Source organism: Wyeomyia smithii, chromosome 2 (assembly GCF_029784165.1).
Source record: "Wyeomyia smithii strain HCP4-BCI-WySm-NY-G18 chromosome 2, ASM2978416v1, whole genome shotgun sequence".
NCBI classification, from domain to species: domain Eukaryota; kingdom Metazoa; phylum Arthropoda; class Insecta; order Diptera; family Culicidae; genus Wyeomyia; species Wyeomyia smithii.
The window spans coordinates 86,658,090-86,673,132 of record NC_073695.1 but is presented as its reverse complement, the minus strand read 5'-3'; the positions used below and the strand labels follow the sequence as shown (position 1 = coordinate 86,673,132).

Here is a 15,043-nt window from a genome sequence, read left to right as displayed (position 1 = left end):
GGTTTTATCGAAATGACAACATCCTCGACTTTTGGCTTCTGTACCTACATCGCCCTAATACTAAATATATTCATATTGGGTGGTATTCGGTCATTTTCAGTAAATTTTCTGGCATCAATCTGACACCAGAAATATTCATATTGGGAGGTATTTAGTTGATTTGGTTGTTTTCCAGAAACTAACAGTGGTCGTCTTCAAATTCAAAATGGTGTCAAGGGTCAATGTTTGGTTTCTATGCATAATCTCGATTACGGAAATATCCATGTTGAGTATTATTTGGTCATTTTCGGCTGTTTGCTATAAGTTGCCATTTAGCGATTCAAAATGGTGCCTGAGGTCAATTGTTAGCTCATTGCATCATTCTGGTTCCAGAGATACTCATATTGGATGGTATTTGGTTATTTTGGGCTGTTTTTCACAAACCGGAAGTCGCCATCTTGGATTTCGAAATGGTATTTAAGATGATTTCTGGCCTCTGAGCGTCATCTGGTTGAAGAAACACCCACATTGGGTCCCAAGCAACATATTTTATTTCATCTAAGTGTCAGTAAGCATTATGTGACAAATTAGAAAACTCATGTGCGGGCTCTGCAACCAACATCATTACTACTATGTAACCTGAAAAGCGCAAGTTTGAAGTTTGTATGTAACTATCCAGTTATTAATCATGATGTTTCTGTTTGACCATTAGGTAACATGATTCGTAACATATCGATCGCAGTGAAACAGATAAAGAACTTGTTTCATGTTACATTGTGCATATCATGAAACTTTTTCTTGGTCAAATGGAAGTTTCGATTTAACAAATTTCTCAGGCATATTTGTCTGGCTTTTGCTAAGTACAAACGCCTCATAATGAGAAGCGACATATTCTAACTAGCATGTCCATGTCATATAAATGGGAGTAGTTCTCTGTGCTTATACATGAATTTGGCGTGCAAATTTAAATACATGGTGAAACTGATGATTTTGCTCATGTATAAAGCACGCGCCCCGAAAATGTTGGGGCATTTAAAAACTCGATTATTTTTATTCATCATTCTTCATACTCGTTTAAAATATTTTTCAATGCCGGAACAGATCATATATCTGAAAGTACTGTAATTAGCAGCAAAATTAATAGATTATCCCGCTTTATTGTAGGAAAACATTGTTGCAGGATATTTTTATATGAGGCAAAAATAATTTGTTTATTTGCTCAAAACAATCGCCATTTCTATCATCTCACTCGAATTTACATTGCCGGTCAATAGAATGGCTATATCTTTCGTGGAACCAAACACACATATTTATTATAAAAACAAAAGATCTGAGAGTAGCGCTAGTTAAAACGAGTCAGTTTAATTGAAGCGTAATGAGGTTTTTCAGACGTTTTTTACGCGAATTTTTATATGAGTTTTTCTTACGCGCATTTTCAATTATCGCGATTTTTTATGCGAATTTTTGAATCAGCGCGGTTTTTACGCGGGTTTTCGAATTAATGTTTTTTTGGGGATTTTCGAATTACCGTGGTTTCTTTGCGCGGAATTTTGAATCAACGCGCATTTTTAAAGTACCTTGTCCGTTTATAATGTTGCAATAGGGTCAAATTTTTACCAAATGTTTGCAATGGTCTTCTAATTAAAAAATAAACATGGCATTTTGAGATAAGGTGTGCAAAACCTTTTAGTCGGTAGAAGAATAAATTTGACGTTATATACGGAAATCACAATTCGGTCACAATTATCTGCTGTAACTACTATTAAACTTCGGCATGTTTATTTGTCACTTGTTTATCGTCCAAATTTGTTTCACTGAAACAACGGCATCTCAAATGTTGCCAGTATATTATCATGTAACAATAAGTTGACAAATCTTGTCACAAAGTAACTTATTCTTCCCATAAAACTTGTTATAATGTAACGAAGCGGTCGCATAGGCAAAGCACGAGCAAGACGGTCACATTTTTTATCCAACATTTACCATTACTTTCCATAAAATAATTCCAATTAAACCATTCTAATAGCTTAAAAATTGTAACTTCTGAAAGTTCAAAGCCGCAATAGCTTAAATTCGACACGGCGAAAACTACATCAGTTTGCTGCACTGACGAGGGGAATTAATTGCAATCATTTTTTGAACATGACAAAACGCGCGATATTATCATAATATAACTGGTATTATTATTTGTTAAAATATCAATAGTTGCACATAGAAACGAGCAATGGTCCGTCTTGCTCTAGTTTCCTGATGTGGTGTTTTGATCGTGAAGAGTTTGAAAACAAAGGAGCGATACCGTTTTGTCTGCATAACACAACTGCAGAAACGGATAACTCTACCAACTATGAGCGTGCGGTGGTGCAGGCAAACTGTGTGGGGAAAAATTGTTAACGGCCATCCAACAGCATGATCAATTTGGTAAAAACTGACGAGCTGCTCTTGATAAGTAGAGCTGTCCATGTTTTTGCTCAGCTAAGTAAATCAAATCTGCAATGTAACCTTTCAATATAATTATAATAAGTAATTCGATCATTTTCCGCTGTTTCCCAGGAACCGGAAGTCGCCAACCTAGAATCCAAAATAAGGTCTTTGAACGATTTCAGCTGCTGTGTATCATTCTAGATCCGGAGATTCTCATGTTAGACGGAACTCGGCCATTTCTGGCTGTTTTCCAGAAACCACAAGTTGCCATCCTACAATTCATAATGGTGTCTGAAGTCGATTTGTGGCTCCAGTGCATCGTTACGATTCCGAAAATACCCGCCTTTTTGGGTGGTATTTAGTCGTTTGCCCCTGTTTTTCCGAAACCGGAAGTCGCCATCTTAGAATTCAAAATGGTATCTGTGGTCAAATTTAGCTCCTGTGTATCTTTCTCTATCCGGATATTATTATATTGGGTGGAAATCGTCCATTTTTGGCTGTTTTCCAGAAACCGGAAGTTGCTATCTTACAATCCAAAATGTTGCCTGAGGTCGATTATGGAACATATTTGTTACCGCTAAAAACATTTACCTGCCAAATATGGTTCCATTTAGTTGATTAGTTCGCGAGATGTGCAGAAATTTGTGCAGAAACATGTGCTTCCATAAGAGGGAGGGGCTTCGAACTATTATGGACATATTTATTACCCTTTAAAACATCCACATGCCAAATTCGGTTTCATTTGCTTGGTTTGTTCTTGAGTTGTGCAGAAATGTATGTTTCATTTGTATGGGACCCCTCCTTTCCAGAAGAGGGAGGGGTCTCAAACTATCATAGGAACCTTTATCGGGACCAAAAACCCCTACATACAAATTTTCACGTCGATCGGTTCGGTAGTTTTCGAGCCTATATGGATCAAACAGACAGACAAACCGGACTGCATTTTTATATGCATAGATTACAACATCAATATTTTAGAACCTAAAGAGTGAATATACATTTATTGGATTGAAGCGTTCATGTAAATCTATTTTTACAAATAAAAGTTTGAATGAGAAAGGCTGGGTCTGACCGCTAGGTGGATTAATTTAGGTTTTTTCTTATAGAAAGTATGGCACATTTACATTGAGATTTTTCAACTAAACGCAATTAAACATGTTACTCACTTTATACAAAGCCTATATTCCCTGAACTGAAATTGTTCTCCATTTAATTATAGTTTTTGAGACAGCTTCAAAGTATTACAGAGTTGGTATCACATTCAATCAATCAATCAGTACTGCTTGACTTGTCCGCTGGCTAAAGGTAGACTTACATCTGGCTAATTTCTCTCCAATCAGCGCTGCTTCATTTTTCGCTTTATCCAGTGACATTTTTAAAGCAAGTTTCTCATTGTTCACAGCAGTCAGTTGGGACTGAGCAGCAGCTAGGCGCGTTTCCGCTTCTTTCAAAGCTTGACGGAGGGTTTCTAGATTTTCGTTGCTTGGTTGGCCAGCTGGAGATAATGATAGTGACGTCATCTGAATTTTCTGTGCGATTGGTTTGCTGGTGGACGTCTGTGTTGCTCTGGCTGTTGTTGAACTTGGGTGAAGCTCGGTTAGCTTTTCCGCTTTAAGTAACACTAGCTCATCGAAGGAAGTACCCAAGTCCCGACAGCAAATTCCTCTTTTCAACACCTGGTAAGGAGTACACTGTTTGCTGCCTAAGTTCACGACCACATTCTTAGCTTTAAATTCTTCCAATGCGACTTCGATATCCCGACATGCCCAGTCATTATTACCCAGAAAAACTTCCCGTAAGTTAGGAAAATTGGTGGATCCATTAGATACTTCGAAACTTACCAGATAATTGTTGTTCAGAAGCAATTTTTCCACCGATCCAAACCCGGCACTGTCGTTAGCCGCCAACCGTGTAAGTTCGTTGTTGGAAAGATCAACAAATTTGAGAGAGTTTGGCTTGAGTTCGGTGGTCGACACCGCAAAGATGTTGTTATGAGCCAAACGAATCTCTTGCAACGAGCGCATGTTTTTGAACAAGGCGAAATCAATGCTCAACAGCCGATTATGCGAAAGGTTAATGTAGGTCAGCTTCACAAAACGTACTAGCACGTCAACACTACTCAACCGGTTTCGAGAAATGTCCAAATATTCTAGCATAAACACGAACGAATCGCGATCAGCCTTCAGTTGGTGGATGTGGTTATTATGCGCTTTCAACTTTCGCACATATTTCGGCACGGTTATCTCGGTAATCCAATTGTTGCTCACATCAACTTGCTCCAGCAAACGCAAATCATTCAGTGGGTCCCAATTTATGTAGATTAGCTGATTGAAGGACGCATTCACCTGTCGCAGCCGGTTGCATCCCATCAGAGCGACTCCGTTCAATGTGTGAAGCCGGTTCTCTGCGATGTTGATCGTCTCAAATTGTTGACATGGCCCGAAAACGTCATTCGGTAGCAAACCGACAGCATTCGATGATAGGTCCAAATGCTTCAGATTTGGTGCTTTGGAGAAAGTATTCGAAAGAAGCTTTTTCAGCCCGACTTTCTTCGCAACAAGTGTTTCCATTTTGGGGAATCTAGTGAACAGAACATCCGGAAAGTAGGTCAGCTGGGAGTTTTCGATCCAAAGTTCCGTTTCGGTTGATGGGTTGGCTGTCGGGTTGATTATCTCCTTCTCTTGTACATTGACGTTATTCAGAAGGCAACGTGTGGCTTTTGCTACTGCTGAACAACTCAAATCGAGCGTTTTAATTTTTTGAGCTGCTGCTGCAGTCAAACAGACGCTTGAAGTGAAATGAGATGAAATTACTAATTCAACTAAACTAAAATACACCTACCCAAAGAGGAGAGCCACTTTGAACCACATCTTTCTGCTTACTGCAACAGCTAACGTGTACATGATGAGTTTGGCCACTAGAAGCACAAAAAATAACAATTTTGTTTGATTGCAGCTCCGTGATTTATTATATACATATTGATAAACTCCATTTCGTAGCAGATCAACGTATATAGAAAAGCGCACAATTCTGCGAATACGAGGGTAGAGTATTGTGTTTTTAAAACTGCGGTAGCTTTTTTTGGCCAGGCTCACGAGAAGACAAAGTTCACACATCTACCCTAAAAATATTATGTTTCGATCACTTAGTAATGGGGGTTCCCAAACGTCTTCGGAAGCTACTATGTAATCTCATTTCGAGCCGATAAGCTCAGTTACTCAAAGCAACTCGAAGCAAGAAGTTCACCATGGAAATTACGCGTAGAATTTTACCAGTGTTATTGTTTTATTTTTGTTCGTCTCTCGTTAATGCTCAGTGGTGTGATTACCGCCGAATTAATCAATTGCTAAACGCTGAAATATCCTATCATCGAATGCCAAATCCTCATGTGTCGCTCGAGCAGAAAACGTCAAATGTTCTACAGGAACTAAATAATCGCATGTACTACGCCGCTAACACACATGAGCTGGACGCAGTAATCGTTCAAAAAAGTAAACAATATGCAGTAGAAATTGTTGGTTTGGAAAGCAATGTTCTTAGGTTGAACAAGCTCTTTGCTTATTTAGATGATCGCGATAGCCATCTTCGCAAAACGATCGATGATCAAAACGTACAACACGACGAAATCTTGGCTGAAAAGCAAAAAATGCAAGAAGAACTCAGCAAACTGAAACAGAAAACCGTTGAACTCAACCAAGAGATTGTTGAGCGAAACTCAACCATCAGCAAATTGAAAACTGAAAACAAGAAATTGCAGGCCACAATTAATCGCAACAGTGGAACTGTTCACGGCAAAACGGGTACGGTCACAGGGGAAACGAATCCAATTGAGCAGTCGTCTAATGTTGAGTCGAGCAGCGCAATGTCAGCACCAGAGCAGACTACTTCAGATCCAGCTCTTCAAACTTCAAACTCTTCTACCCCCAAAGCACCTTTTATCGATATCCGAGCAAGTGATAATGCAACAAAAATTAATGACAACAGTTAATCACGCAAGTGCGAATTCATACTAGAACAACACGTACAATTGAGTGGAAAGAGTGTAATCATGTTTTGTAACCGTAATTAAATAAAAATATCGCAGTCACATCTAGCTGTATAGAATTACATTTCCAACAAAGGTTTTTGAGATGTTCAATGGTTGCGTCAATATTATATATTATATAATATAATCATTATAGAAGATAATGGCCAAAAGGGTCATTTCTGAAAATTTGAAAAATTGCAACCAACATTCTTCTATCCGAACCAAAAGTTGATGAAATTACTAAACAAACATAAAAATTACAATTTGAACCATATTTCAATTTTTTTTACGATTATTTTCCGTCGGTTTAGCTCCGCCACTGTTATAGGGCAAATCACCGGCATCCGGGGAGGTGACTTAATCCAGAACCCTAACGTTGGACGTTGGACCGGCGCCAATGGCTTTACTTCCACATGCGATAGAAGGCGAGATTTCCGAGATTCTCCACAAAAATCTGCTTTGATAAATATTTCTTAGCTCGTTCCGACTAAAATTCGGTCTATGCTAGAGTTATGCTCCAAACTATTTTTTCTTGTAACGTGTTTCGTTTGTGAATAACTCCCTCAATACAGCCACATAGCAGCGGGCCGGGTGCGAGATCACTTCACGCAGCGACACAACTCACTTGTCAGTTGGCCTTGACGTTTCTGTCGAGTCTTCGACGCGGAATGAGAGAGCTATGCTTCCAAACTAAATTTGTCTTTAACGTCTCTCGTTTGTGAATAATTTCCTATATCGACAATGAATATTGAGCTCAAGGATGGGGAAAAATCATTCGAGTGATACTTAATTAATATTCTAAACATATTTTCTATCGCTTTCGATAATCTCAAAAAACCATGTAGTGAAAATTTTTCACATGCGAAGTACTTAGATTTGTTTGTTTCGTTCCGTGCCTTCGAGTCTTTTTTCACACGTGTATCTGTACAACACGCATAAAATGTAACTAATTTTCTCCTCTTGAAATTATAAAACAAGAATAAAAGCTGGATGTTCTACGTGGTATTGACTTCTAGATTATTAATCTAGATATAGGCATTGCAGCCAATGTCACGAAATGTTCTTAGATAGAATCACAAACTAGAATTTCATAACATTATTTGTAATATTAACAATAGGATAAATATGTACTTTACATTGATTGACGCTAAATATTTTGTCAAATATTAAAGTTAAATTAGAGCAAAAACTTATATTTTACTGCTACAATTGAAAACATGTGGGCGTCCTTGAAAGGACGGTTGGTTTAAGTTTTTACAAAACTGAGAAATAATCGAATTATGTCTTCTTTCCCTTTCCCGTTATTCGGATAATCAGCAAAACACCTTCCTAGGCAATAGTGACACTGTAAAAAAGCTATTGCAGTTCCTCGTCAACTGCAGATGACGCAGGATGATTCTCGTTTGCTAATTGGACCAATCGCCAATACTAAAAGCGAAGCGGATTCATATATATTTTTTTATTGTTGATATTATTCTTCAAGCAAGAAAAAACAGCAGCAAGGTTCTCCATTACAACTGCCATATTGTCAGGTACTCCAACACCAGCGCGCATAATTTCCATTGCACAGTAGACGATTGATTCGACCTACCTGTAATAGAAGCTCATCACGAGATGAAGGGAACTTTATCTTTTCCTTCACTTTGCCACGACCAGACATTATAACTAGAACAAAAATGCTACCTGAATGTTTAAAAACTACATGGGATTGTTTCACAACCAGGCGGCGCACAGTGATGCGTCCCGCAGACAAAATAAAAAAATCGACTTTTATATTTCACTATTACAAAGTACGCAGTGCTTTTCTTTTATATTTGTAGTCTCCTGAGATCAATAATACGCTTTTAACATGCTTATACTGCCAAACAGTTTAATTGCAACATGTGAGCTATGATTTTTCTGAAAAAAATATTCAGTTTCATTTGTGTTTTCTCAGTTCGTGAGGGTTTTATTGTGCGAACTAAACTGGGAACTGGAAAAGCAGGTAAGTTAAAGACGTTTGAGGGCATAGCTCTGAGATTTATTGTCATACGTACAAATACAAACGGGTTATCGATAAGCGTTTTTTGTGTTCTAAATTCTAAATTTCAATTGAACATTACAAAAATATATATCAAAATACCTCTCTGATTTTCTCAGCACTCATCGCTTATAGTATCCTTCAAACGCTGGTTTCAGCTGCCTAAACTTGCCTGTTCAACCACTATTTATCTCTTTGTAGATGATGTTTTGACAGTTGAAAATGCACTATGTTGTGAGCAATGGCATTTAAAAGATTTTGATGTGTAACCTTGTGTCTGTTAGAGAATACATTTGAGTTTGTATATGTATTTTTCTGGTAATTAAATAAAAATACATGCCAAAAAAATTTCGAAAATTATCGTTTTTGTTATAATCGCATTTAAGTCACTTTAGCACTGATGTGAAAGTGAATAATATATATAAGCCGCAATTTGCATTACTATGGACAACTTTTACGAAAAAAAAAACGAAAGGTTTCTGGTATTGGATTAGAAAGTTGGCATATGGGACATTTTTGCGATTCACTGAATCTTATTGAACTTTCATGCAGTTAGTAGCTCTAAATATAATAAGCATCTTTCCCTGTTACACCAATGTGGTTAGTCGATAAAATTCTGTTGTTTTGATTTTTGTCCCGTACCACCCACGCACTGTGCGGTGCCGCGTAGGTAATGGAATGAAGGAATATGAAAAAGGGAACGGATTTCGCTGCACACTGTTTGTGGTAAGCGACGAACATTGTGCGCAAAGTACATTAACCGTCACCATACATAAGATGGCCTCAAAGACAAGTGGCAACGCTGCCGAGATACGACTTTCGTACGATTGCCAAGCACACTGAATGAGAAGCTAGAGCTGAACCAAATCTCTTACGAAATACACCAGCTCGAAGTAAATTTTTTCATTCTTCCTGCCAAACACAAATAAAAATCGACCATTCGCAAGCGTAGCGAAAGCACGGTATACTCCGTAGTTTGCAGACTGATGGAGAAGGATGGAGGAGTTAAATTAGAACCAATTTAAGCTGAAAAAGACCTGGTGGTTATTATTGCTGGCCACGCCCTTCTTTATCGTAGCTTGGGGATTTTAGGTCCAGGTCCAGGTCCATAACTAACAGAATTTGAAGAAAGGTCATGTCCACCTAAACTGTCTCACTGTACCACTGTGCATCGGCTTCAAGTACATCAGGAATTTTTTTTTCATACAGCCCAATGTTCTGGTAGAACATAATATCAGGTGCTGGTCCGTCGTTTTTCAGCAGGAGTCTTCGGTTAAACCTATTTTTTTTTTTTTTGAACCACTGACTGTGACCAGCTACGCTGATCTATTGTGATATCGTTCGAGTGTGTCGAGTGCTGTTTTCCGCACTTCTATTTTTAGCAATATCACTGAAGTGAAAGAGATTATCCTTGTTTGAATGTATGGTTTTATTTTCCCTCTACGCTTACTACTCTACCATGCCGATCCTCGTTCTTACTGCCAAAATCGTCAATCATAAATCCCTGGAGAGGTTTACATGCGTCGTTTGGCCCAGTTTCATTTTCACAGGGACTTTGTTTTTCAATAGGAAGTAGTAATTGATATATTATAAAATTCAACTGAAAGGAGTAGCTATAAATGACAAAGCTTTTTTAAGGTTTGTTTTTCGTAGTTTCATATTTGCTACGAAGCTTGGCTTTACCCCCCACCCTCCCTCTCGTTGCATTTCGTCACATATCTGCAAACTTCTTCTCCTGAAGCTGAGAATAAATTTCGTTGACACTAGATGGCCTTCGATTATACTAAAATGCGAACTCACGGACTCTGTATCCTTGTGACCACAACGTTCCTCCGAGCAGTACTTAGCCGTCGTACAAAAATGCAAATGATTGCTTGCACTTTTTTGCTTACATATCATTACTTGCATATTGTTTCAACCAATTCTTATAGAGAATTTTAGCAATTTGCTGATTTGTATAGTGAAGGCGTCTTTTGTTGCATGAGGTAAATTGGGATAGTATAACTTTTTTGACACTTTGACTATCAGTAAATATTTTACCCATACTTTATTTTTTCAATTGTCAAAATAAATTGATCAACATTTTCAAAGTTGAAAACTGCTATAATTTTTGTTATATATATGCAAAGTTGAAACTGCTTGCAAATGAAGCATCATGTGACGGTATGCAGCCTAGAATGCATCTTGAATTTCAGTTCAACATTATGTCAAATATAGTAAATCTTCAAGATGCTTATGCTACAAGGATAGAGAGAGAGAGTGTGTGGAGAGAGATAAAGCAAAAGAGTTCCCACTCTTCTTTAAGCTAAGTCTATTTATTGTAAGTTTACCAGCACCCGGTGAGTTTCGTTCCTGTGGGATTATGCTGCACACACAATGAAGTTAATGGAAATAGTTTCGGTCTATGAACGTCTAGGAACGTTCAGGCCTGTGTACCCAAGCACTCAGACGCAAAAGCGACTTTCGATGGGCTGCACCAGCAGTAGGTCGCTGTACTGGGAGAAATGTTGACAGGATTTGTGTAAAGATGTGTACCAATCTGTAACTGCTGCGCCGCACTTCAGAGTGCTCGACAGCCGCCACAAGTCCGTTGATACAGTCTGGTGCGCTGGCAGTGCGTTCGTGTTTTTCAAGCAGCAGAACCCTACCGAAGGGAATAAAGTGATTACATTTGAAATTTAATTTCTTATCCTTTGAATAACGGAATGTGGTGTACAACTCGGGAGAGCTTTCTTACGAAAGCTAGCAGGCTGTTGAAGTGTGTTGCTAGAATTCAGCAGGGAGAACAAGATGCATCGTTTTAGTCTGATTAAGGGTCACACACGCACACACTTTAACGGTAACTGGAATGGTGATAATTGTAATAATAATGATTTGACGCGTGATCAGCCTAAGGCACGAGTAGTGCAAGCTTGTTCAGGTGTGTAGAATTGCTTGTACAAAGTTCATGCCATATTTAAAAATATTATTCAAGCCATACAAGTTTTCGATGCGAAAAAAACAAAGATGAGTATTGCGCAGACACTGCTTCAATCAAAATTAAAACTTTACGAGATGATTTCTACATCTTATTCAAGTCACAACTTGGGTCTTGAATGTAGGTAATCTTCAGTTTCTTTTGTCTATTTCGTTGCAATATCAAAACAAAAAAAAATCTACCGCAGGTCATTATTCCATTTCATGAAATAGCCACCAAAGTACCTACTGCTTGATGAACGGTTACGGTGCTAAGAAAACGATCAAACACTCGTGCAATCACACCGAAGGATAAGGAGATCAGTGAGGTTATGGTTTTTGCCCACCCTTAACTGCTATGCTGGTGCTTAACCGAACGCAAATCCTTTGAGAGCATCTCGCGCTGCATGAAGTACGCTTATTAATAACTCAAGAGATCTGGCAATTAAATTGAATTATGCACCATTAGCGGTGGAAAGGTGTGTTTGTCGAAGGTGTTTGCGCTGCGGTACTACGACGAGTAACATTTTTCATGTTCAGCAATCGACCTTTTTCTTCGACCGTGTGCTAGACGAATGGTTATTGGCGAGAAAATTCTCCCCGAAAATGATTTTTGGTGATGAAAATTATTTCTTCCAGAATGTAGATCTAAGATTCGTGAATATTATTTATCACTATTTAACGAATTTCATGCCCACTCTACAAATGTTTGGCATTAGCTCACAAGTTATGTTGAACCCAGCTCACAATTAAAAACATAAGTTAGCACCATTTTTAAATAGGGTTTTTATTGTTGAACTTCTACTGTCCAATGCGAAAAAAATAATTTTTGATGAACATAGATGTGAAGGTGGAGCATCACCCTTCCTTTTAGTTACGAGGAAAGGTCATTCAACTTGTTCAATTTCTGTTTGTTTGTAATGTCCACGAGAGATTATGGCTTGAGCCGACACAGCGATAAGAAAATGGTAGTAAAATTTTCATTTTCTAGGTCATGCTACTTGGTGCATCCGTAGAAGGTGCTTCTTTTAGCCTGGTTTCTCTGGTAATTGTACCCGTTGTTCCGTGAATGGCGACCGCATTTCCATTTATCACTGCTTGTAATTTTTTGAGTTCCGTTTTTAAACTGGCGATTGTTGCATTTTGCGTAGCTTCCTTTGTGAAGTGCTCAATACTGGTCCGGTTAAATGTATTGAGTTCTTCTTGTAGTGCATTGTTTTCCTCCAAAAGTGCTCTGTTAAGTTCTTCATGTTTATTGATTCGACTCTGCTGGAAAGTGTAGCGTTCATCAAGGTAGTTTAGAAGCTTAGATAATCTCAGGGCACTGCTTTCTAAGCCAATAATTTCTATACCATATTGTCTGCTCTTTAGTACGATTTCATCCTGCAGTTCTTCGTTGTAAGTTTGGTCATCAATGCGTTTATTCAATTCTTCGAGAATATATTTCACCTTGTCGTTCAAACACATTGCAATGTTTTTCAACGAATGGTTAATTATTTCACCGTTCAAAATGTCATTGATTTCTTTAGTTTGTTTCTCGTGTTGTTTGCATTTCGAAGCGAAGGAGAACGATGATAATAAAGTTATCAGTAAGGCAGCAATTATCGGTTTTAATTCCATAGCGAATTCCACTTTGAAGGACTTGCCACTTCGATTCTCGTTAAGAAACTGAGTTGGCCAGTTTGACTCGAGATTTCTTGAGCAAGTTCGAGTATTGATAAGAACGACTAGCAGGATCTCAGCAGGACTGATAAAGCCAGAACTTACTTTTTGAATTTAATATATTCAAGAGAGATTGTATAGGGCAACGACCCCACAATTCGCCCATTTTAGACTACCCATATTTCGCATACTTATTTTTTTAGTGTTCGTAATGTGGTGTCAACTCTTGAAACCGCGTTAACTCTTAGAACATGTCGAATACTGGTAACAATCCGTTTAATAGCTGCGTACCTTCACAAATCAGGTCAAATTTATTTCGAATGAACTATGTAACTTTAAATGTTTTACTCGAAAATAATTCAACAACTCTCCACGCTTTTTAACAGCATCTGCTTATATTTTGTAATCTTGAATCATGAAGATAAATCTAATTATATAATTTTCGGATGAGCCGAGGTTTAATTACACTCTTCACTAAGTAACAAAAAATCAATCCACAAAAAAACTTCCGCAATTTTCTAAACCTTGAAATAAAGTTTACATTTGAATTTTCAATCGCCGCCATTTATATTTAAATTCAATGAATAATACAGGAACAGTGGATGAGGAAATTATTAATCTGAGATTTATAATGACTGTCCCCCCTTAAATCAAACCAGTCAAATACATCTTCAAATATACCTTAATCAATAGCCAAAATACCCGAATACTTCAACTTACTCTAAATATCCGAAAAAAATCTAAAAATTGACAATTTTTCAACCTTCCAGAGTAGGGTTCCCCTTTAAAATTTTGGTATTCCGGAATGCAGTCTTAGTGTTCATCAGGGAATTATTTGGGTTAATTCAATGGTCTCCCGTTATAGTTTGTTGATTTCTTTTCGCAATTCTCTCGTTTGACGTAGAATAACGTGTTACAGCAACATATGGCTGAAAAACCGACAACATCGAGAGCATCACGAAAATTGTTCACTTCAAAATGCTTAAGCCCCAGTCCGTCTCTAACGGATTTCCTTCATTCTTACAGCAATCGGTTGGTAAATTAGCTATGGGTCATTTCATACGAAGTGTACATGCCACTTGGACACGACCATCACGGATTTGGCTCAAAGCTGGGGGAATTATTCATCTAGGTTCACTATGAGAAAAACCCAATTTTGGTGTCGATTGGAATACCCCCCGCTCTGTGGGACCCCCCTCTTTGTGACAAAGTCAGGCAATTTTTGTTCAAAATTCCGTTTTTCTTTTTCTTACAATTCATAGATGTAGGACGTCCGCAAAACATTGATAGATGATTTTTAAAGAAAATGAACCAAGGAATCAAAAAAAAAATATAATTTTTGACTGGAAGTGTTGCCAGATAGATTATTTTTGTATTTGAAAACTAAATTTACATTTTTCGGCAAATGCAGCCATTTTTATTTTAAATTTGGTAATTTCATCGTGTTCCTTGGAAAATTTCACGTAAGAAACAATTATCATCCCGAGGTAATATGAGCCAATCTCGAGATATAACATTTTTACGAAAATAGTTGTAGATTTAGTAATTAATTTATTTTATAGTCTATAGCCGTAAGACGCCCGAAAAATAGTGATGAGTGAATTTTGAAGAAAATAAACCAAGGAATCCAGAAAAAATATTATTTTTGATAGTTGCCAGATAGATTATTTTTCTATTTTAAAACTAAATTTGCATTTTTCGGCAAATTCAGCTGAGTTTATTTTAAATTTGAAGGTTTCATCGTGTTTCTCGGAAAATTTTACGTAAGAAACACTTATCACTCCGTGGTAATATGAGCCAATCTCGAGATATAGCATTTTTACGAAAAACATATAAATAGGGCTTGCAAACCAGCACAACCGGCATTGCGAAGCGAGCGAGAAGCAATTCCTTTCTTCTCTTTTCTTGTTGAGAACGAGACATATGCTACGCTTCTCAAGTCTTTTGCTCACACACTTTCGAGACACTCTTGCTACTTC

The 15,043-nt window shown here is 37.7% G+C and overlaps 2 protein-coding genes across 2 annotated transcripts in view; one reads left to right on the top strand and one right to left on the bottom strand.

Annotated features, from left to right (window-relative positions):
- Positions 1-15,043, top strand: part of LOC129721436 (Krueppel-like factor luna) — a 115,263-nt gene that overhangs the window by 69,767 nt on the left and 30,453 nt on the right. The window lies entirely within an intron of this gene.
- Positions 3,382-5,360, bottom strand: LOC129721432 (leucine-rich repeat transmembrane neuronal protein 2-like). Its single transcript, XM_055673987.1, has 2 exons — positions 5,242-5,360; positions 3,382-5,187 (listed from the first exon to the last, which is right to left on the bottom strand). Exons 1-2 carry the CDS (start codon positions 5,301-5,303, stop codon positions 3,666-3,668), a joined length of 1,584 nt encoding a protein of 527 aa, XP_055529962.1. The 5' UTR covers positions 5,304-5,360; the 3' UTR covers positions 3,382-3,665.

Coding starts and splice junctions, on each gene's coding strand:
- LOC129721432 (XM_055673987.1), bottom strand. CDS start 5,303: ATGTACACGTTAGCTGTTGCAGTAAGCAGAAAGATGTGGTTCAAAGTG. Junction 5,188..5,241: donor AAAGTGGCTCTCCTCTTTGG/GTAGGTGTATTT, acceptor TTTCACTTCAAG/CGTCTGTTTGACTGCAGCAG.